The 22,403-nt window shown below is 38.0% G+C and overlaps 1 protein-coding gene across 8 annotated transcripts in view; it reads right to left on the bottom strand.

The window, feature by feature from the left end:
* Window positions 1-6,984: 6,984 nt before the first annotated feature.
* Window positions 6,985-22,403, bottom strand: part of FAM3C (FAM3 metabolism regulating signaling molecule C) — a 379,854-nt gene continuing 364,435 nt past the window's right edge. For all 8 annotated transcript variants that reach the window (XM_079932258.1, XM_079932257.1, XM_079932259.1 and 5 more), the window contains 5 exons: window positions 18,717-18,775; window positions 17,545-17,595; window positions 15,324-15,408; window positions 9,724-9,850; window positions 6,985-9,130 (listed from right to left, as the gene is read on the bottom strand). In XM_079932258.1, coding sequence (XP_079788384.1) covers window positions 9,041-9,130; window positions 9,724-9,850; window positions 15,324-15,408; window positions 17,545-17,595; window positions 18,717-18,775 — 412 coding nt within the window. In that variant the 3' untranslated portion in view covers window positions 6,985-9,040. The remainder of the gene's footprint in view (window positions 9,131-9,723; window positions 9,851-15,323; window positions 15,409-17,544; window positions 17,596-18,716; window positions 18,776-22,403) is intronic.

Consider the following 22,403-nt stretch of genomic DNA (forward strand, 5'->3'; position numbering starts at 1 on the left):
AGGCTATTGTGCCTTCATGGTTTAGGGCTCCTTATGGTGCAGGTAACAAAAAAAAGCAACCCAGACTGACAAACATTAAAGGAAATGTACTGACTCAGTGGCTGAAAAGTCTAGAGTTGTGACCGATTCAGGTGAAGTTTGATCCAAAAGCTCACACCATGTTCCCAGGGCTCATGTCTCTCCATCTCCAGCCTAAAGAGGCTGGCTTCTGTGAAGTTGTCTTCGACTGCAGGCTCCACAGGGCTCTGTGCCAACCCCCCCAATACCCTAGTCTCAGCAGCTCTGGGCTCTCGGCTTTTCTCATCAACATGGCTGCCACACTTCCTTCCAGATCTAACATTCTCCTACTACTCATTCTAAGGAAAGGGAGAGATTCTTTTTTTTTTTTTGGTTACTCACACAAGAGAGAGGGCAAACTTATTTCTCAGAATGCCCAGCAAAAGTCATCATTGGCTCTGATTGGTTAATGTGCCTATCCCTGAGCCAATCACAATGGCCATTGGGGACTGGGGTTGGATGATAAATACACTGATCATTTTAAAGCAATCAAGACCCGTGCTGGGACATGGCAGTGGGGTTCATTCCAACTAAACCCACATAGTTTGAGAATAGGAATGAGTCCACAGAGAAAAACCAGGCAGTTATGTTACCATAAAGGGTCCTCTATACTGGACAGTCCCCAGTTCTAGTGATGTGTTTAGGAAACAGCTTTCTGGTATCACATGGATCAGGCTCACTGCCAGACAATCACTGTGGGTAAAAAGTGCCTTGATTTGTTTAAATGCCCTTTATGATGATAAAAGGGGAGGGGAGTTACACTCTAGTGTATTAATTTTCAATTTAGGAGTTCAACATTTTGTAAACTGGGAACTGCTTAACAGAGGCAATGGTTAGAGGCAATGATGATTATCTTGAAACATGATCAAGAAAAACGTATCAAACAGCATTATCTGTAATCTCTGGATAAGGAAGTTGGTTAATTAAAGCATTTCCCTGATAATAATACTTTACACAACACAAAAACACTTCAATTTGTTTGAATACAAATAACGGCCTTATTTCCTTATTCATGATTGGGGTGATAGTTGGTTTTGTTGGTGGTGGTTTTTTGTTTGTTTGTTTTTTAAGGAACTATGATAGTTATACTAAGAATACAATGGAATTGAACTATGTAAGTGAGGTGCTATGACCCCATTTTGCAGATTTGTAACCACATGATATTCACAGTAAATATTTTAGAAACACTTTCATTTTTTGAAGTACTGTCAGTACTGATGTGTTTAGTTTTACTTAAGATGTGGAACCAGAAGAGCTTTTCATCCAAATATTATAGGCAATTTGGTGAGCTGCCGGTATTTTTTTGCATCACCTTCCAAAGGCCATCAAATACTGAGGAATTAAACCCACCATTTGGAGACAGTCAGTTATCCAGAACACTATAATACACTTAGCTGACTTGAAGGAAGAAAGATTCAAATTGTATCTCCAGGAACCATGTATACTCGGCAAGACAAGACTCTCCTAAAAAAAAAAAAAAAAAGACAAGACTTTCTTAAGGGAAGTTGGCTAAGATCCTTGATTTATTTTTAAATTTCAGTTTCAGTATAGACCAGATGTGACAAGTCATAACATTTCTTGGAGTAGGATAATGAGGTAAACTGAGAAGGACAAATATGTGGCCCAGCATGAAAGGGAACACAGCGGTGCACCAAGGACTCAACACCTCTGAAAAAGAAAATAATGTTAGCAAACACTTAGATAGCACTTACTATGTACCAGGCATTGTTCTAAGTAAATCGTATATGTTAAGACATTTGATCCTCACGATAACCTCATAAAGTAGGTGCTATTATTGTGGTCCTTAGTGTATAGAAACAGACACAGTAATGGTGAGGTAAGTAGCTGGCCCAGGTCACAAAGAACAGACTAGCTTCAGAGACTGTGCCCTTAACCGTCATATCGTTATTGCGTCTCTCACAGAAACAAAATAGTACAGAGTTTACAGTATACCATTTAAAGGGTTTGGGGATTTGTAAACATAATGACAGCTACAGGCTGTTCCTCCCTGGTTTGATTATATAAACTTGGTTGAGAAGCTGGAGAGAAGTGATGGGAAAACTGAGGTCTTAGAATTCACCATGAAATGTAATTAAACTACACTGCCTCTTGATTTCTAAACTCTAAATGATTTAAACTGCCTTCTATTTTAGATCACAATGTGGCTAACAGTTGGATTATGCTTCAAGAGCCTAACAATCATTCCAAAAGGAAATAACTAGGGGTGAAGATCAAACTAATTTACTGCGACATTAAATAAATACTTACATCCTTTTGATTGTTGTGCTTACAGCCAATTGTTACATAAGGTGTTATTTTTAATAGATGGATGAAATTTACCGTTGGTAATAGTTTACATCCACATCCAAAGAAAAACCAGTAGAGATGGTTTGCATGATTAAAATCTCTTGAAACAAAATCATGCTAGAAAGAGCAGCCTCTCCCACTTGTTGTAAAGGGAGAGTAATAATAAATGTGGGCCAAGTCAACACAAAGTTTCACATGTGACTTTTAAATTTGCAGAAAGAAATGAAAGCATCTGATTTGTGTGTGAGAATTAGAAGAGCAGGGAGAACGGGGATATAGGGCTGCCTGTTTCCCTCTGTTAAACTGCCATTCTGAACCCTAGGGGTGATTCACCTCCAAAGAGGCCAGGAAGCCTTCTCTTCTGCATGTCAGTAACAGCCTTCTGTGATCATGGCTCATATCCACCCCGCCGTGTTTAGCCAAGAAAAAGGAAGGGTGGCCCGTTATAGAACCTAATTACTCTTTTTTTTTTTTTTTGCGGTACACGGGGTGGCCTCTCCCGTTGCGGAGCACAGGCTCCGGACACGCAGGCTCAGCGGCCATGGCTCACGGGCCCAGTCACTCCGCGGCATGTGGGATCTTCCCGGACCGGGGCACGAACCCGTGTCCCCTGCATCGGCAGGCGGACTCTCAACCACTGCGCCACCAGGGAAGCCCCTAATTACTCTTTGATAAAAGAGGAATATCACTAAATTTAACTGCATATTTAAACACACCTGAACTCTTCGTAACCAAGGAAAAGTGTAAATAAACAAAATGTAAGTCAATAATTACCTATTTATTTCTAGTACATAATCTATACTTTTAAAAAATGTTTAAAAAATTTTGTCAGTTGTATTGTTTTTATATTTCCCCCAGCTTTATTGAGATATAATTGACATATAACACTGTGTAAGTTTAAAGTCTTACCCATTTTAATTGCTTGACCTCAAACTCCCTGGCAAACAACTCATTTTTCCTCCACACAAGGCTCTATGCAAGCAAGGCAAGAAATAGCCTATGGTACGACAGCAAGATGGGAAAACTGAAAAAGTAAACGTGATAAATCCTCTTTAACATGCCTGATATTTAATGGGTCCAGGCTTAACACTTTTACAGGCTGAAAGATAAATTTCTGAGAAAAAATTCTCCCCTCTGCTAGCTTAAACACTTTTTCTTCACCCAAATCACTTCTTGAGAAACTACACTCTAAAATTTTTTGACTTAATATATTAACTACAATGTCAGAATTTCAATTGCCACAGTGCCTGTAACTGTGCCCATCCCACAATCCCAGTGCTGTAGAACTGTAGGGAAACTTCTCCAGGGTATTTTCGTAACGGGATTTGTTTTTCTTCATAATGGGATTTTAACAGTTCCACAAGAATTGGCTCTCAACCCCATTCCCAGGCCAAAAGTTTCAGATTTCCATAGGAGTTGAAGTGTCACCTCATTTACTGATCTTAAATCCCAGGTTCTCTCCCTGAGGGAGAACAGAAAGTCACCAGGGAAAGGTGCACTCCCCTCGGTCAAGGGCACACGGGCTCATTCTTCACACCTCAGGATATCCTCACCAACCACTCTTCTTCTTCCACCCAGGGCCTCCCCATGAGAATCACAACCCTCAGGGACCACTGAGACCACAGTCTTTCCCAAGACTGAACATATTTCTACCCCTCAGCATCGTTTGCTTTCACTTCTCCTCTGCTCAGAGCTTGGACCTGCAAGACATTTTCTTTGAAATTCATTTCTATTCTTGTCAAACGAAGCACACAGTACTTCTCTAATCAGGTTCCCTCTACACGGGGGTGCAGAGAAGCCAATTTCCAGGTCCGCCATCTCATTCCACTGGTGACGCAGAAGGCTAAGACCCTGCAAAGAATTCCTTGCACCAGTACTGAGCTTGTTCATCTGATCAGGTGACATCCAAGCAGTACCAACAGCACCTGCGTGGAAGGTAGACAAGCAGGACTGCATATGAACACATAATGCATTGCTGAAAATGTGTTTGAAAGTCCAATGAATACATTTCAAATAACAGACTTATAAGGGAAGTGTTGATCCCAGAGACCAAAAAGAGGCTTCAAAGTTCTCATTCAAAATTCTTCTTTTGCCCAGGCACCCCTGCTGATAGGTAGGAACCTTCACAGACCCTCTGAGCAAGAAGCAAATGCTGGGGTGCAAGGGGGTCAGCCAAGTCTCAGTATCTTCTCTGACCTGATGGCCGCCCCACCCTGCCACGTGCAGGAGTTGGGTGGAGAGTTTGGAGGTTTTCGTGTGCTCTCTGGGGCTGGGGCTTCAGCAGAGTGTCCTATGAGACTCAGCTGCTGCCACAGGAAGGAATCAGAAAACACCCCCTGCCTCTGACTGAAGTCACATAACTTCACATACTTGTGGGGGGCCAGCAAGTGAAACTATATCATGTGATCATTTGAAATGCTAGCTGCATGGACATACACAAAAGCTTGAATTCTGCACATGAAAGGGAGTTCAGCGTCAGAGTGGAAGGGTTGGTAGTATATAGTCAGGGGCCTGGAGGTTAAGGAGAACCTCTGGTGAATAGCGGTAGCCTCTCTCATGATCTTACTACCCTAGTCATTTAATGGCTCCCTTCTGGCTTGGTGTCTTGGTCTGCTCGGGCTGCTATAACGAAACACCGCAGACAGGGTGGCTTATGAAGAGCACAGTTATTTCTTACAGTTCTGGAGACTGGGAAGTCCAAGATCAAGGTGTCAATAGACTCGGTGTCTGGAAATGGCCTGCTTCCTGGTTCGCAGATGGCCATCTTCTCACTGCGTCCTCACATGGCAGAGAAGCCCAGCCAGGGAGCTCTCTGGGGTCTGCTTGATAAGGGCAATAATCCTGTTCAGGAGGGCTCCACCCTCATGACTTAATCACCTCCAAAAGGCCCCATCTCCAAATACCATCACGTTGGGGATTAGGTTTCAACGTGTGAATTCTGAGGGGACACAAATATTCAGACCATAACACTTGGTATGATGGGGTTGGAACGCTAGAGGCTGACTTAACTTTCCTCTATGGCTAAAACATTACTAGAATGCAAAAGACATAGCAATACTAGAAATGCTAACAGCTGCATTTAAAGAGTAGTTTGTGTCAGGCATTTTGGTAAACACCACAAATACATAGTTCTATCCCAGTTTTACAGGAGACGATACTGACTTTCTCAAGGTCCTCATGTAGCTGATGGTGGAACAGAGACACATACTCAGGCAGGTCTGTGTACTCTTAGCCAGTAGGTTACCCTGTCGAATTACAGAATTCTCTCCTCTTGAAGATTTTAGGCCCTGCTCCTCTCTGGTTATCAAGTGAAACAATATGGGATGATTATACGGAACATTAGAAGCTTGCAGGTTCATAAATCAATTTTCCCTAATAAAGGGAGTATCTTTTGCCAATTGAGTTTCAACTTGTTCTTTCAATTGTCAATACACTCAGGTGGTAGGCATGATTTCTGCAGAGCTGAACAGGGAGCTTAGCGATGGCGGCCCGCTGTACCTGTGAACCAGCTGTACTGGGAAGACTGTCTTCGCTGTGTTAACGTTTGCTTATAAACTACCCATGGAACAAACCCAAGAGAAACCTCTCTTCTGTCTCTACCCAAAGGGCTGGCAGTCCCTCTTCCTTTCTGAGCACTCCTAGAAGAGTCATCTTAGTGTGGAAAGTGTTTCCTTAATACAGCTGCCCTCCAGTACTCTGCCCCTCACTGGACTGGAGGAAGGTTCTGGGACAGGACATCTCTTAGATTCCAGATGGGCTTTCACCAGGCTGGCTACACCATCCTTTGCTGCTCCCTGATACTCCCAGGCCAGGCCTGCCTGCTTTTTGCTCCATCTAACTTCACTGGAACCTCAAGGAAGGAGATGGGGACAATAGTAGAGGCTGAGGCCAGGCTGAGGGAGCTTTGAGGGAAACAGAGATTAGCCATTGGCATGTGCCAATCAAAAACCAAGTCTACAACAGAAAAATCATCCTGGGAAGAGACAGCCAAAGAACGCTTCTGAGGAATGCTTTAGAAAAAGTAAGATCTGGTACTTCATTCTACAACTCCTAATTTACATGCACTTATTGCTGTCAAAGGCCCAGGTGAAGAGGTTAAGTGGCAAATCATTTTCCTGATCAACACGAGCAATTATTTTTCCCTTTCATATTCATTTTTTAAACTATTGTAAATGCATTTCCACTTTCAACTGCTCTACTAACTGAACATAGCACATTTCTCATTCTTTCATTTAAGAATGGGAAGTGTCAATGAAACTGAATTAAACTATCATCTTTTGGGGGGGTCAACCTATTTATAATTTGTATACACTAAATATAAAAGTGCATTTCAGGCTAAAGGCATTGAGCTTCGTCGGGCAAAAAATGATAAAATATCAGCTAATTCATTTCAAAACAAATACAATATAGAAAGAACAGTGATAACCTTTAATTAAAGTCAAGAATATACAGATTCTGGCTCAATTTTCCTTTCATTTCCCCATATCACTTATTTTCCTACTGTCTTTGCTGAATTTTAACAGGCCTATTATAATATACTTGTCCTGGGACAGCCTCTATGATTACAAATAAAAAATACACATCCATAAGTCCTTAAACACCATTTAAAAAACCAAAGTGTCAATGCCAAATTTTTGATTTTAATGAAAATTCTGAACATTAAATGACACTGCTGCATTTACAATGCTGATTTTTAAAAGCTATCTGAAAATAAAATACAGTAAAATTATTGCTTCCAAAGTTATGTTGACATAATGTATACAAGGCAGAATTGAAACAATAGCAAACTGCATGAAGGCAGTTACATAACCAATCTTTATACCTCCTTTTGGCATTTTATACACCTCTACAAAGCTATCATGTTATAGTCCTTATCCTGAAAGGGATGTCCTGCCGTCTAGATACTTAAATTCTATCCATGTTAAGATATCTCCTGAGGATATTAGTGTGTTTACCCATAGGAATGACTTTAATTTTGCATGTTAAGCAGTACAATACACACTTGACAAACCTCAGTGTGAAGTTCTACAGGCATATTATTACTTTGCCAGATAATACAAAAAAAATTCACAATGCAAAACCAAGAGTATTTATTCTCATTATTTTTTAAAAAAGCAACACTTACTTCACAATCCCTGGAACTGTAAAATAGCCATTCTTTTAATTTACAGAATTGAGGGAAGTATTTTAAATGTCAAAACACACATGCTGAACGTGATTTAGCGTATCAGCCCCAAAAACCTGAAAAGTTTACAAAAATTGTTTAGATGTGTAAGGTGCATTTATTCATGAATTACATTCAGTTTGAGGGAAGAAACAGTACCCCCAAACTCACTGATATTTAAGAAATAGCTGAATAACTTCCACCTTGGTTTACAGCAAAATAAAAAATACTGCTTTTAGTTTTTCTTATATAAGTCATCTAAAATTTAGATCCAAAATTGAACTGCTGCCTTTTACTGGGAATAGAAGTTTGATTGTTACATTTTTTATGTTCCAGTTTAAGATACTTCACACACAATAGTTAATGCCCTAAAAATATTTTAAAAACTTGAGTCATTTTGTGAACATCTGAAGTTAAGAAAAGGTAGATCTCTTATATTTTTATGTAGAATTGGGTATAAAGTCATTGTGTGTCAAATAAAATTATTTTTTTAAACAGTATCAGTCCCAATCAGTAATCAGGACCTTTCTAAATATGTCGTTAACTTTTCGGGCAAAAATTACTCTTACGAAGTTAGATGAAGGTAAATACAGAATTTCTTGGTTTACAATCCAAAATTATTGTGACATTAAAACATGCCTCTTTCAAAACCACTTGGTCATTGCTGATGACACTTAAATAAGGAAAACTTAGGCCAGTATTGCTCTAACTATACTGACATGCTGTCCTGAATGACCTACCAAGGCTGGGGAAGGGACTTGGCCTGGTTCCTCAGCTCTGCGGAGTTGCCCGCCCCTCCCACCCACAGTCTTACTCTATAGCTTATGCAAAATCAACTCATGCACACTATTAACTCAAAATCCAGCAAGCTACAGCCCTGATGCATCTACATTCATATATTTCCTCTTTACTGTGTACATTAAACGAAGAATTCTGTTGTGCTTTTCACATATTTGATACAAGTTTTCATATTTTATTTCTAGGTTTCTTGGGATGGAAAGAGAAAGACTAAGAAAAGAAATACAACAGGGGAGTCAGACTGTAAAGTAACATTACACACACAACTAGCCCAATATCTTTTTAATTTAAAAGATACTATCATCAAAAGGCCATATATATATATAAAAGAAAACAAAGTCTCCTCCCTAAAACCCATATTATTCCAAGATAGATTTTTCACAGCGACTAGTATATATATCAATACATTTTTCAAATCTGTTCAGTTATCCATTGTGTAATGCTTTTAGAATTAAAAGATGCCATTATCATCGTAGTCTGAACATTGTACCATTAGGGAGATGTGCTTAGAAATGGTTCAGTGATTTGCTCATTATGATGACTATTTACAAAGATGTCTATTTACGTTAGCAATAAATAATCCTGATATCAAAAGAGATAATGGTCATGCACACACCGAGATGGCTGCATGCTCTTAAAATATTTACATGTAGTTTTTCGGTTAGGGCTTTCCCATTAGCAAGTGAAAGTATGGTGCCTTCAATTTTCTCCACATCAGTCTTGCTTCTGAGGGATGCATCCTTCCATTTCTACAACTTCAGGCCATCCTTCATATTTGTTTGTGTCCTTATTGTTCTTTATGTGCTGTTGGAACACAATCATAGTATACAGTTTTTAGAATTTTAGCGAACTGCATATCTGCAATAGCATACTTATGCGTACTCACTTCAGTAACACTTCTATCAACATGTAAATTATTGTTCAATATATTAAATGAGCAACACTTGGCATCTGGCATGTAGTAGCAGACCTTCAAAGAACAGCTGAAAGAACAAAACACTGCAGATGGTCTTTAAAGGATCACTTGTTAGTCAAAAGTAGGTTTACATTCTACCAAGTTCTAAAGTATTTCTAAACTTAATTGATTACAGCAACCAAAGTTCAATTAAAGTCTTTAATAACCAACTTCCTAAAAGGCTTAAGATAAAACTAATCATATGCCAATGCATTGTCATGTAGGAAAAAAATTTTCATGCAGAATTGACTATTTTTAAGTTTAAAATCAAAATAGTGCCACGGTTATTTCAAATACTTGATTACCAAGAACCTATGAAAAACACATGAACATATTTAATGTCTGCTTTATCTAAGTTTCAAATAACTGGGATAGGAATAGGCACTGCATGATTTCACACAATTGCTTTTGTCCATTAATTAGGAAAGCCTAAGACACTAACCTGTTCAAAAGGGCTTTTTGTCTTAATGCCTTTTCCACCACAGAAGACCCAGTTGTCTCTAAAACCAAGATGAGTAATAGATGTACTCCCCAATTCAGCAATGAGCTGCCGGGCCTCATCATTGAGTCTTAAAGAGGGAGGAAAAGAATAATTCAATAAATGTAGTGCCCTGTATGTTATTTAAGTAATACTGATACAGTTAGGATACTTAACATACAACCATGAAATAAATGAGAGAGAATGCTGGCTTAGATAAGAGAACATAAAAAAATTTTTTTATCAGAGTAACATTCCTACTATTTGAGTTTTTTTTTTTAATGAATTTTTTTTTTTTTTTTTGGCTGCATGGGGTCCTTGTTGCTGTGCACGGGCTTTCTCTACTTGCGGCGAGCAGGGGCTACTCTTCGTTGTGGTGCGTGGGTTTCTCATTGCGGTGGTTTCTCTTACTGTGGAGCCTGGGCCCAAGAGCATGAGGGCTTCAGTAGTTGTGGCTCGCAGGGTCTAGAGTGCAGGCTCAGTAGTTGTGGTGCACGGACTTAGTTGCTCCGAGGCATGTGGGATCTTCCTGGACCAGGGATCGAACCTGAGTCCCCTACATTGGCAGGCGGATTCTTAACCACTGTGCCACCAGGGAAGTCCTATTTGAATTCTTTAGTGATGAAAGCCATGAAATCTAGAAATTAATTTCAAGTTCATGCTATTTAGAAGTGCCTTTTAGGTGTCTTTATTTCACAACAACAATTCATTTTCATTTACATCCATCAAATAAATAAGAGAAATTGTAGTCAGCAGGTGCCTATTCAGGTTAATCCAAGATCTGAAGCAACCAACATCTTTGTAAAATTAAAAATCACTTTGAATCTCCACTAAACCCTTTGTAAATTACAGTTGAATAGAATAAAGGTAAATGTTGATAGAAATTTGGATGTTTCTAACACCAGATGTTTTATTTAAAAGAAAATGAATTTTGAGAATAGGGATATAAATTCTACTTCAGAGACAACTGCCAAGTGGTTATTTAATAAAAATGAAAATATTAACCACATAGCGGCTAAGAAAGGGCAGTGACAAAAGGCAACTGCAAGGGAAACAGCTAACTGAAAGATGCCTTTAAGGAATTTTGTGAGTGATTTTGTGAGTGATTCTCCACCTCTCCTCTGTCTCAAAAGGGAGAAGAAATTCAGAAGATACGTGCTGGTTGTAGAGCCAAAAAAAAAAAAAAAAAAACACAAAAAGATAACTAAGGGACACCTGTGCAGGTATCTGGCCAGTAAGTCCTCTATATCACCCCAAAGATGGCATTTATAGGTCAATTAGAGAGGTCTGTTCTTCTAAAATCTGAGGCAAGGCAAGTTTTATATTTGCAAGTAAGTGGAGGATCACTGGCTGCAAAGTAGCAGGAGGGCCAGTGGAAGGCGCCTGTTTATCCTGCAGCCTTCTTTGAAGCACCCCATGCTAATATCAGCTGGCTCCTTTAATGGATAAATGAAAGAAACATGAGGCGCAACAGTTCTAATGTAACTTACTTGAAGATAAACGGTATATTTTATGTTAAAAAAAGCTTCATAAAACAGGAAAGAGCTACAATGTTATTAGCCTTCCACAATTATACAAACCACATCCATGGGGCAGTGGAGCTGTTTTAACCATAGCTTGGGCACTGCTGTCCTCCTGGGGGAAGTTCACGAGAATCAGTGAGAAAATCAGGGGCAGCCCTGGAATATTTAGCCTTTCAGACTCATCTATATAAAGCGATGTCTTTATAATCAAGGGAAATAAAAATAAATGAAATGGCTGTGGGACCAGTGAAGTCTCAGTCTCTGAAGATTTTGAGACCTTCACAGAGAACCACATGTACCCACGTCTGGCTTTCTCCCCAAAGTCTGTCTGTAGCTGTGCTTCCTGTACCCGTCCTTACATGAATTAGCTATCACTTCCATTCGTCTGCTCATCTGATAAGCAACTTGTATGTTAGAGGGACATTCCCAGAAAGTATTGTCTGAACCCTGTTTTCTTGTTTCTAAATCATGTTAGGATGTCATGGATCTGCAGACCATCATATTCTACTCCTTAGTTTATCCAAATGTTTTATTTCTGGCTTAATTAGAATATTTTACTTGCATCATCAGTACTAGTAGTGAGTTTTGCTGCTTTATCGAGAACAAATGGTGTTGAAGTACAGAGGTCAGGCTTACTGGGCAGCGTAATGACAACCTCCTGGAGGAAAGCCTCAGGGCTTGATTCAGTTACATCTCAGAAAAATCACAAATTGCATCTCACAGGCTTCGGGTTGCTCATGAATGTTAGGTTCACAAATGCCAAGTGATTGCTTCATACACAAAAACTGCTTGCAAGGTAGGTGGTTATCCAAACGCAGGCCTGGCCCCCAGCCAGAAGTACATAAATTTTTTTCTTATCTAAAAATTTTTACATCAATTAAATATATTGAAGGGCAGTCATTTTTCCTTCTGTACGTCTAAATTTCAGAAGTGGTCATTTTGATTGGTATGAATAAACTACGCCAATTTAGCCAAAGATCTAGAAGCAACTTGAAACAGCTTTGCATTTTGATCCCGTTAATCTTTCCTTACTTTTCAATGAGAACACCCTTAGGTCCTGTGCAGAAAAGGGTTACTAAAACGCCTTAGAAAGCCCTAACAGCAAGACTGGTCCTTGGCTGGCATCTGGAAACTTGGATTTGGGGAGGCTCCCCCCATTCACAGACCTGATCAGAATGATTCACTGTGTCTAAACTGTACAAACAATACAGTTTATGCTCAACACCTACTTTCTGTCTGGGAGTCTGGAATTTGGGGATATGTAAGGCGGAGGGTGCCTCCATGACCAGCTCCCAGTAAAAACCCTGGGCCATGAGTCTCTAATAACCTTCCCTAGTGGACAGCATTTCATAGTCTTGTCACAATTTGTTGCTGGAGGAATTAAGCATGTCCTGTGTCACTCCACTTGGGAGAGGAACTCGAGCCTGGCTTCCTCCAGACTTTGCTCTCTGCTAGCTCCCCTTTGCTGATTCTGCTTTGTATCCTTTTGCTGTAGCAAATCATAGCAGTGAGTGAGCAGGTCTGTATGCTGGGTCCTGTGACTCCTCCCAGTGAATCATCAAACCTGGGGGTGGTCTTGGGCAGCCCTGCCGCATGTCCCTATGTATATCTAACTATAGATTTAGAACAAGACAACTTTCTCAATAATTTCTAAAGTTTTCTAATCTGCCTATGTAGAATCTAGGGGATTTTTATTATTCCTTTTTGATATCTTTTATGTAAGTAAAAGATGATTTCATGCTTTAAAAAGAAGTTTAAAACCATGCAACACAGCCAATATTTTGAGCATTTGATACAGTAGGTATCAAAATGCCCCACTTCTTTAAAAGGCAGTGTAGTGTAACTAATATATTTATACATAGCATTAATTTTGGAGATACAACTGACCCTTGAACAACATGGGTTTGAACTCCCTGAGTCCACTTACATTGTGTGATGGGTTCAAACTGAGAAAAGGAAGTGTGCAAAAATACAAGGCACATCATGTTACTAATGACAAAACTTTTAATACTACTACCAGGAAGACCTGAGTGCTCAAAATGAGATGTGACTCATACAACCACTGAAGGCCACAGAGAGAACTTTGCTACCAAGTACAAATAATGAAGGGACCCACTGTTTCACAAGAATGATATAATATCAAGATCAAAGCACAACTGTCTTTTCCAGGGAGGCAAACACTCTTCAGTCAACATAAAAAGGGAAAAGTAGTTCAGGAATGTCCATATTAAGTGCTTTAAAATAAATTTAAGCCTCCAGGCCCACACATGTCACACACTTAAATTCATAAGGAACTTATTAATAAAGTCTTCAAGGTCATGTCAGTTATTTTAGAAGCATCATGGAAAATGAAGATGCTAAGACATTAAAAGTTAGTTAAATATTCCAGTTTTCAAAAAAGACAAGGAAAATTTTAAAAACAATGGTCCAATCAAACTAATTCTAACTCCTAGCAAATTCTAGAATGGAGTAGAAATTTTAGAATGGATCTCCTGTGAGTATTACACAAAGAAGAAGAAAAGAAAGAGAAGGAGGGCTTCCCTGGTGGCGCAGTGGTTAAGAATCCACCTGCCAATGCAGGGGACATGGGTTCGAGCTCTGGTCCGGGAAGATCCCACATGCTGTGGAGCAACTAAGCCTGTGCGCCACAACTACTGAGCCTGCGCTCTAGAGCCCACGAGCCACAGCTACTGAGCCCGTGAGCCACAACTACTGAAGCCCGCGCGCCTAGGGCCTGTGCTCTGCAACAAGAGAAGCCACCACAATGAGAAGGCTGTGCACCGCAACGAAGAGTAGCCCCTGCTCGCTGCAACTAGAGAAAGCCCGTGCGCAGCAACAAAGACCCAACGCGGCCAAAAATTTAACAAAAAAAAAAAAAAAGAGAGAGGGAGTAGCTGGAAGGAGGCAGGAATAAATAAAGCCAAGTTAACACCATCTCATATATTTCAGATTTAGAAGAGGTTTGGGGGCAGTAGATCAGGGTATTATAATTAGCATCGTTCATGAATTTCAAGTGAGTATCTGATGGTCTCAGAAAATAAAACAATTAAACAGCAACTGAATGGTATGGCTCTTAGGATACAGTGGAAACTGTCTGAAAAGTAGGTCTGCAGTTGATGACTAGATGAATCCCTTGGAGGCGGCCTCCAGCTGGTGGCACACTGCCTGTGGTAAACATGTTTGTCAATGACTTAGATTTAGACACCTGAAAGACTCTGGAGAGAGTATGAAGCCTGGGCCATGGAAACCTCATAGGACAAATGTCAGAATCGAGACCAAGTGGGCCAATAACAGCAAAATTAAATTTAACAAGGATATATGAATATAAAGTCCTTCATTCACATTAAACAAAAGCAAGTTCTGAAATGGGGAGGAAGACCTGACTTGGCAGTGGTTTAAAAAAAAAAAAAAATCTGAGATCAAATGAGAAGATCTGAGAATTTAAGTTGACCAAAAATGTGACGTGACTGCCAAAAGAAAACGAATGCAACACTAGTCTCCATGAATATTAAACGTAATTTCTCAAACATGGTGAGCTACCATCTCCATTGTACCCTGTACTGGCCAGACCACATCTGGGAACACTATGTCCAACTTGGGGCACCATTTTAAGAGAGACAATAATCACCTAGAGAATGCCCAAGAAATCCAACCAGGAGGGTAAAATGACCTGGAAACGTAACATGATAAAAGGTTAAAAGAGCCATTACAGCTTTAAAGAGTGTTCACGGAACACACTTCGGGAAATGCCATTAAAAAATGCTACTGAAGAATATTATTGTCAGAGAAAACTATATAGTTGTTAAAAACAGAACATAAATGAGTATAACAAACTTCATGTACAACGTGATTCTAATTTCACAACAATGTATCACAATAAATACAAGAAAGAAGAAAGCAAAATAAAAAAATGTTAATGGTGTTCATCTGAAAGCTGGATTATTTTGCTCTATATTATAAATGTTTTCATTGAAAATGTATTTCTTATATTATTATAAATTATAACTCTGAAAAGTTGCATAAATTTTTAAGTTTACATACTTGGTTGCTCCATCATCATATGTTCCCATTAAGACTATTGTTCCATCTTGTATGGCCTTCAGAAACTCAATAAATGGGGCCACATCTGAAAAAAAAAAAGGGTTGAGGGTTGGTTTTTTGGGGTTTTTTTTAAATGACTGAGTAAACATCATGATAATCTCTTAATAGTAATATAAAAATGAAGTTCTTGTAAATCAATAATTTCTAACGTAGAGTAACCAAAAGAAAGACAAATCTTATGAACAGGTTAAAAATTAAGTTTCCCATCAACTTAAAATTTCCCAATCCTGATTCATCCTGTACGTTTTTTATACTGATATTCCAGGGGCTAAATGAAAAAACCATAGCAAAGTCATATTAAAGCATGACTTATGATTTAAAGTAAGAAATTTAGGGGAGCAGGAGAAAGGCTCATGGACTCCCTGAGTACATGGCAAATTGTTTGCACAGATACTTTTCTAAAAATGAAGACAGAGAACTTTTATTTAATGCACAAAAGGATCTGTAATTTAAAAAAAATTATATAAATATGTATACATTTGACCCTTGAACACTTATACGCAGATGGTTTTTCAATAAGTACTACAGTACCACATAACCCACACTTGGTTGAATCTGCGGATGCATAACTGCAGATATGGAGGTCAAATTATGGAACTTGAGCATATGCAGATTATGGGTTATCCGTGGAGGGTCCTGGAACCAGTCCCCTGCAGATACAAGGGACAACTGTATACACACACACTGATTTAAAGAAACTCCTGGGCATATCTACTTACTATAAACTAGGGGAAGGAATGTAGGTTAGTTATCACTAAAAGCCAAACTAATTAAGGTAAATATTGCAGTCTTTACCTGCTTCATCTAGTATATCAAGATTCAGAAGGGCTTAAACACCACTTCAGTGACAATAAACTGATGATGCCAAAGAGGCTGATCAGGTACTGCATATTATTCTACATCTTGAACTCCTTACGTCAGGTTTCCTTACAGCCCCCAAGTCTAATACTACTTCAAAACTGGGTTCCTTCAAATCTACTCAGTTTCTTTCCACAGCAAAGATTCCAAAGATTTTCTCTAACTGAATTCTATCTTAAAATAATAGCATTTTTAATTCAGAAAAAATGTAACAGAGCAGCTAACAAATCACTTCAATTTAAATCCAAAGATGGCAGTAATTTACAACTTCTTCTTAATTTGAGGAGTATTTTTAGCAGTAGTTAATCCACCTGAGATGAAATACCAGAGCTTCTGGTCACATGAGTGATTTCGACAATAGTTTCATAAGAGTTATTCCATGCAATAAATTTTGGTAGAACCAATTACGCCTTTAGTATCTAAAACTGATGGTACATTTTAAGTTTACACAGTTTTGACAGCTATGCAAAGTTCTTCTGATCTCATTTAAAAAATAAATAATAATGCATTATCTCATTACAAGCTGAAGAAATATTAGAAAAGCTGAATGGTCTGAAAACAAGATAAATTTCAGGAAGCCTAACAACTGCTGGCTTCCAGGGAATATACAAAGCGGATGAGAATGCGGAGGTGCGGGGGAGAGCCTCGACTTAGAAAAGAATCAGAAGCTAAATCAGTGCTGGCCTTCCTTCTCTCAGGCACATCCTTCTTCGAGGTGCCAGTTCCTTCCCTCTGCATGCTGGTGACTAACTTCCACCTGCTCCTTGAGGAACTTCCAACTTAGGAAGATCATCTGTGGATTGTTCTTAGTCCAGTAAACCAGAAAGGAAATTCCATTCCTTCTCTCAAATATTCATCTACTTGAATAATCATCCTGGTTATAAACTTAGTTTTGAGACTGAAAAATCATATGAAACGAAATCAATTCAGTCAGCTAAGAATGCTTACACTGGTTATGTCCTTCTTCAAATTACTTATTCTTTTTTTGAGAAATTTCAGGCAGAAACCTAAAAGAGCCCGAAGCTTTGAATTAGTTGTCCTGCAAAAAGCAGGACTCAGATTTTTTTAAAATCTCAATTGTGATATTATTGCTCTTAATTACACATCACCAACAATTTTTATAAAAAGCAAACTGTATGCAGTATGACTGATCACTTAAATACAGCTAGACATTCAGTGAAAAGAAAGAGTAATAAAATGAACTAACACAAAATTAGTACCATTATTTTCTCATTAATGGGCTACATTATATTGATGTGATTCAGTGCCAGCAACAGAACACTTATATGTTATTCATACTTACTTCCTCCCCACATGTCAAAATATCTGGTGTCTATTAGATCTCCTGTTTTTCCTGAAAGAGATTGAATTCATAGCAAATTATGCAACTGAAATATACTCTACACTATATAAGACAAATGATCTTATCCAATGACTGATGTGAATTCATTAGCAGAGAAAGAATTATTATGACAAATACTTAAAATTTGAACTGTATGCATCTGAAAATTTTTTCTAAAAGGGTATTTTTTGAATAGGACTTTCTCACTAATCTTGTAAGCTGAAGAGTAGCAAACAGAAGTTCACTGTTGACTGTAGATCACTGGAAGTTAGATATTTTTCATCCGTATGTGTTACCATCTTCCCTTATTTTAAAATTACCCCAAAATACATAAACCTTTAAAAAAAAAAACCATGAATCCATGCTATTTTCTATTGTCAAAGCCATCTTTCAAATAAATAATCTGTATCTAATTCCCTTTGAAAAAATTTTTTTTGCTATCAATTAAATAGACAAATACGTATAGAACATTTTATAGCTAAGAAAATGAAGAAAGTAGAAACACAAAAATGTATCTCTTGTGAAAGAAGTAAACAATATTTTCCTACACTGTGAACTGGAGAAGGTGGCTGTGGTTTATAATCACCCTATACAGATTTACAAGGGTGACTGTCCCAGAAAGAGAAGACGAGTATGCAGTTGAGTCTCACTTCACGGGTTCATACTTTCAGATGTGATTTTGCAAGAACACTCGAGATGTTCAGGATTCAACGTGGACGATACTGAAAAATTACAATCGACTCCTACTCTTCACTCAGCCCCACACCCCATCCAGTAGTCCACCACGCTCTGTCATTCTATAAACCCTCATTCACGTCCATCTATATTATGTTAGGATTCCAAAATCTGCAGCAAGGATTCATCAATTTAATGTTAGATTGGTTGTATCCTGACAATCTCATGGGAAGTTCTCTACTCACTGGACAGCAAGCTGGATGCTTCCAAGAAAGCACGCTATAAATACTGAGATGCAGAGTCTCGACCTACAGTTGGTGTTTTGGGAGGGTGTGGGGAGGGTTTTAATGTCAAGCCTGGCTCTTTCTCACCTGATCTCTTGATATTAGAGTGCATTTTACTTTGGGACATATGAATATACACTGAGTACATTCATAAGCTAAAATAATTATTCTTACCATTTACCAAGGCAACATTGATCCCTCTTCCAACATTATTCTTAACACCACTCATTAAACTGAAGGGGGAAAGTCAAGACAAATTTAGAATTAGATACTGAACATAAACATACATTAAAGAAATAAAGCCATCCATGACAAAATAAAAAAGTTGGGGATGTTATATATACGTACAATTGTTTAGTACTGCAGTGGAGACTGAAAGGTCTCTACCAAGTCAGAGAAGACAGTCTAACATTGAATAATTTTAAAGCTATGTTCTTAAATAAGATTTCATGAATAGAAATATATATTACAAAGTATTAGTGCCGAAATACTAGACTATTTCTTGCTGCTCTGTGTGTCAGGTTACGAAATACCATTTTAGAAAATCCTTCAAACATGTGGACATTATGCACATGGTCTGCACCATCCTCAAGGGAACAAACAAGGGTAACCTCTTTTCTACCTTCTACAATATCAATGTGACATGAAACAGAAGCGAGATGCTACTAAAATTTTTTATAATCTGAGAGCAAGAAGAATTTAACTTAATTGTGAACATTCTCTTAGTGATTACCAAGGCAAAATTTCTCAATACCCAGAAGAAGGAATATTGTATTCATATAATTACTGCATCTAACCATAAGACTTGTAATGTCATTCTGTGGTAATCAACCACTAGCAGCTCATAGACCATGACATAAAGATAATAAATACTGTGAAACAGAAGGTATGAATAAAACATTTGCTTGTTATCAGTTCAGTCTGTTGAATTAGAATTATTAAACTAAAATTGTAGGTACCTTTTATTCTAAAAATTCACAGTGATGTGCTGTTCAATGATTAACAATCATTGAGGTTGGGTTGAGGTTGGTGGAGAGGGGGGAGTTGCATATGTGTGAACACACACAACCGTATTCGTATATGATACCATCTATCTATCTATCTATTCTTTATCCATCCATCAACAGACATTTAGATTGTTTCTATCTCTTACCTATTATGAATAATTACATTCCCAACCAATGACGTAAGTTTATTATAAATTTTACTGACAGAAAGGATCTGTAGCACACATTTTACAACTAATAAAGTATATACTTTATTATAAATTTCACTTAGCCACTGATTCTCACAGAATGTGTTAGGTGATTTTCATATAACTCATCTGTGCTTAACCTACGGTTGCAAGTGATGAATGAGTAAAATTCTAATACAAAAGTTGGATGCTATTTCATTTAAAGAGTAAGACAAAGTAAGAAAAAGCTGAAACATTGAGCAATAAAGACATATGTTGGAACTTCTCTTGTCTGTCAATGATGTGTGTGATGTTTTTGTTGAATCATGTAATACGTTTTCAAATACGAGAGAACAATTTTCTCAAAAAAAAGAATAAAATGGCAGGCTTAAGCCCTACCATGTCAATAATTATAATAAATATAAATAGTTCAAACATATCAAATGAAAAGATAAACTGGCACGGTGGATTAAAATAAGACCCAACTACATGCTGTCTACAAGAAACAAGTAGAAACAGCCCAGAAGTTGACAAACTAATGAATGGATAAAATGTGACATATCTGTACAATCGAATATTATTCAGCCATAAAAAGGAATGAAGTACTGATACATGGATGAACTTTGAAAACACTATTCTAAGTGAAGAAGCTGATCACACAAAAAATCTACATATTATATAATACTATCTATATAGAATTTCCAAAATAGGTAAATCTATAGAGACAGAAAGTAAATCTGGTGGTTACTTAGGGCTGGTCGGAGGGGAGGGGAGACAAAGTAGAATGGGATGGGAATGGAACAGGAGGGCAATAGCTAAAGGACACAGCATTTCTTTCTGAGGTATGATGGTGTTTTAGAACTGACTGTGGTGATGGTTGCACACATCTCTGAATACACTAAAAACCACTGGCTGTATACTTTAAATGAATGTATTGTATGGTATATGAGCTGTATCTCAATAAAGCTATTTAAACAAAAGAAAGCAGGAGTGGCTATATTAACATCAATTAAAATACCAAGCAATCAAGATATAAAATATGTGAAGCAAACTCAGATAGAACTGACAGGAGAAACAGACAAATCTACAGTTACAGTTGGACATGGCAATACCCCTCTCAACAGCTGATAGACAGAAAATTACAAAGGGTATAGAAGAATTCAACAGCAGCATTAACCAACATGGTCTAATTGACATTTAAAGAACATTCTACCCAACAACAGCAAAATACACATTCTTTTCAAGTACCCATGGAGCATATACTATGATAGACCTTACCGTGGGCCATAAAGTAAACCTCAACAAATTTAAAAGAATTGAACTCATACCAAATTTGTCTCTGACCACAATGAAATCAAAATCAAAGATAATAGGAAAATCACCAAACACTTGGAAACTAAGCAATATATGTCTAAATAATCTATGGGTCAAAGAAGTCTGAAGTGAATTTAAAAAACACATTGAAAACACAGCTTATTAAAATTTGTGAGGCATAGCTAAAAGAGTACTGAGATTAAGGAATTTATAGCACTAAGTGCCCACATTTAAAAAGAAAGTTTCAAATTAATAACCTAAGCTCTCATCTCACAAAACTAAAAAGAAACCTAAAGCAAGCAGAAGGAAAGAAATTAAAAAGAGCAGAAATCAAGGGAACTGAAAAGAGAAAAATAGAGAAAAATCAATGAAACAAAAAGCTGGTTCTTTGGAAAGGTCAATAAAATTAACAAACCTTTAATAAGACTGACAGAGAAAAAAAAGACACAAATCACCAATATCAAGAATGAAACGGGGACTTCCCTGGTGGCGCAGTGGTTAAGAATCCGCCTGCCAATGCAGGGAACACAGGTTCGATCCCTGGCCCAGGAAGATCCCACATGCCGTGGAGCAACTAAGCCCATGTGCCACAAACTACTGAGGCCACGCGCCACAACTACTGAAGCCCATGCACCCTAGGGCCTGCACGCCGCAACTGAGAAGGCCGTGAACCGCAAGAGTAGCTCCTACTTGCCGCAACTAGAGAGAGCCCATGTGCAGCAACAAAGACCCAACGCAGCCAAAAATATATTAAAAAAAAAAAAAAGAATGAAATGGGATGTCCCTACAGACCCTGCACATAGCAAAAGGATAATAAAGGAATACTATGAACAACTCCACACATGTAAATTTGACAACTTAGATGAACTGGACCAATTCCTGAGCTAGTACAAACTAACACAACTCATCCATTGTGAAACAGGTCATTTAAATAGTCCTATAACTATGAAAAATATTGAATTTGTTTATAAACTCCCCCCACCCCCAAAATCTCCAAAGCCCAGAGAGTTTCAGTGGAGACGTCTACCAAATGTTTTTAAAAAAAGGATTAATACCAACTCTACACAAACTCTTTCCAAAAACACAAGTGAAGGGTATACTTCTCAATTTATTCTACAAAGCCAGTATTACAATGATACCAAAACCTACAAGAAAACAACAAACCAATAAGCCTCATTAAAATACAGGCAAAAATCCTTAACAAAACATTAGTAAATTGAATTCACCAGTATATTTTTTAAAAATTATCATAAGCCATGACTAAGTCAGGTTTAGTCTAAGGATGAAAGGTTAATTATTTGAACAGTTAATGTAATCCACTATATATTAACAGGCTTAAGAAAAATCAGATGATCATCTCAATGCAGAAAATG

Source organism: Stenella coeruleoalba, assembly GCF_951394435.1.
Source record: "Stenella coeruleoalba genome assembly, chromosome: 9".
Lineage (NCBI taxonomy): Eukaryota > Metazoa > Chordata > Mammalia > Artiodactyla > Delphinidae > Stenella > Stenella coeruleoalba.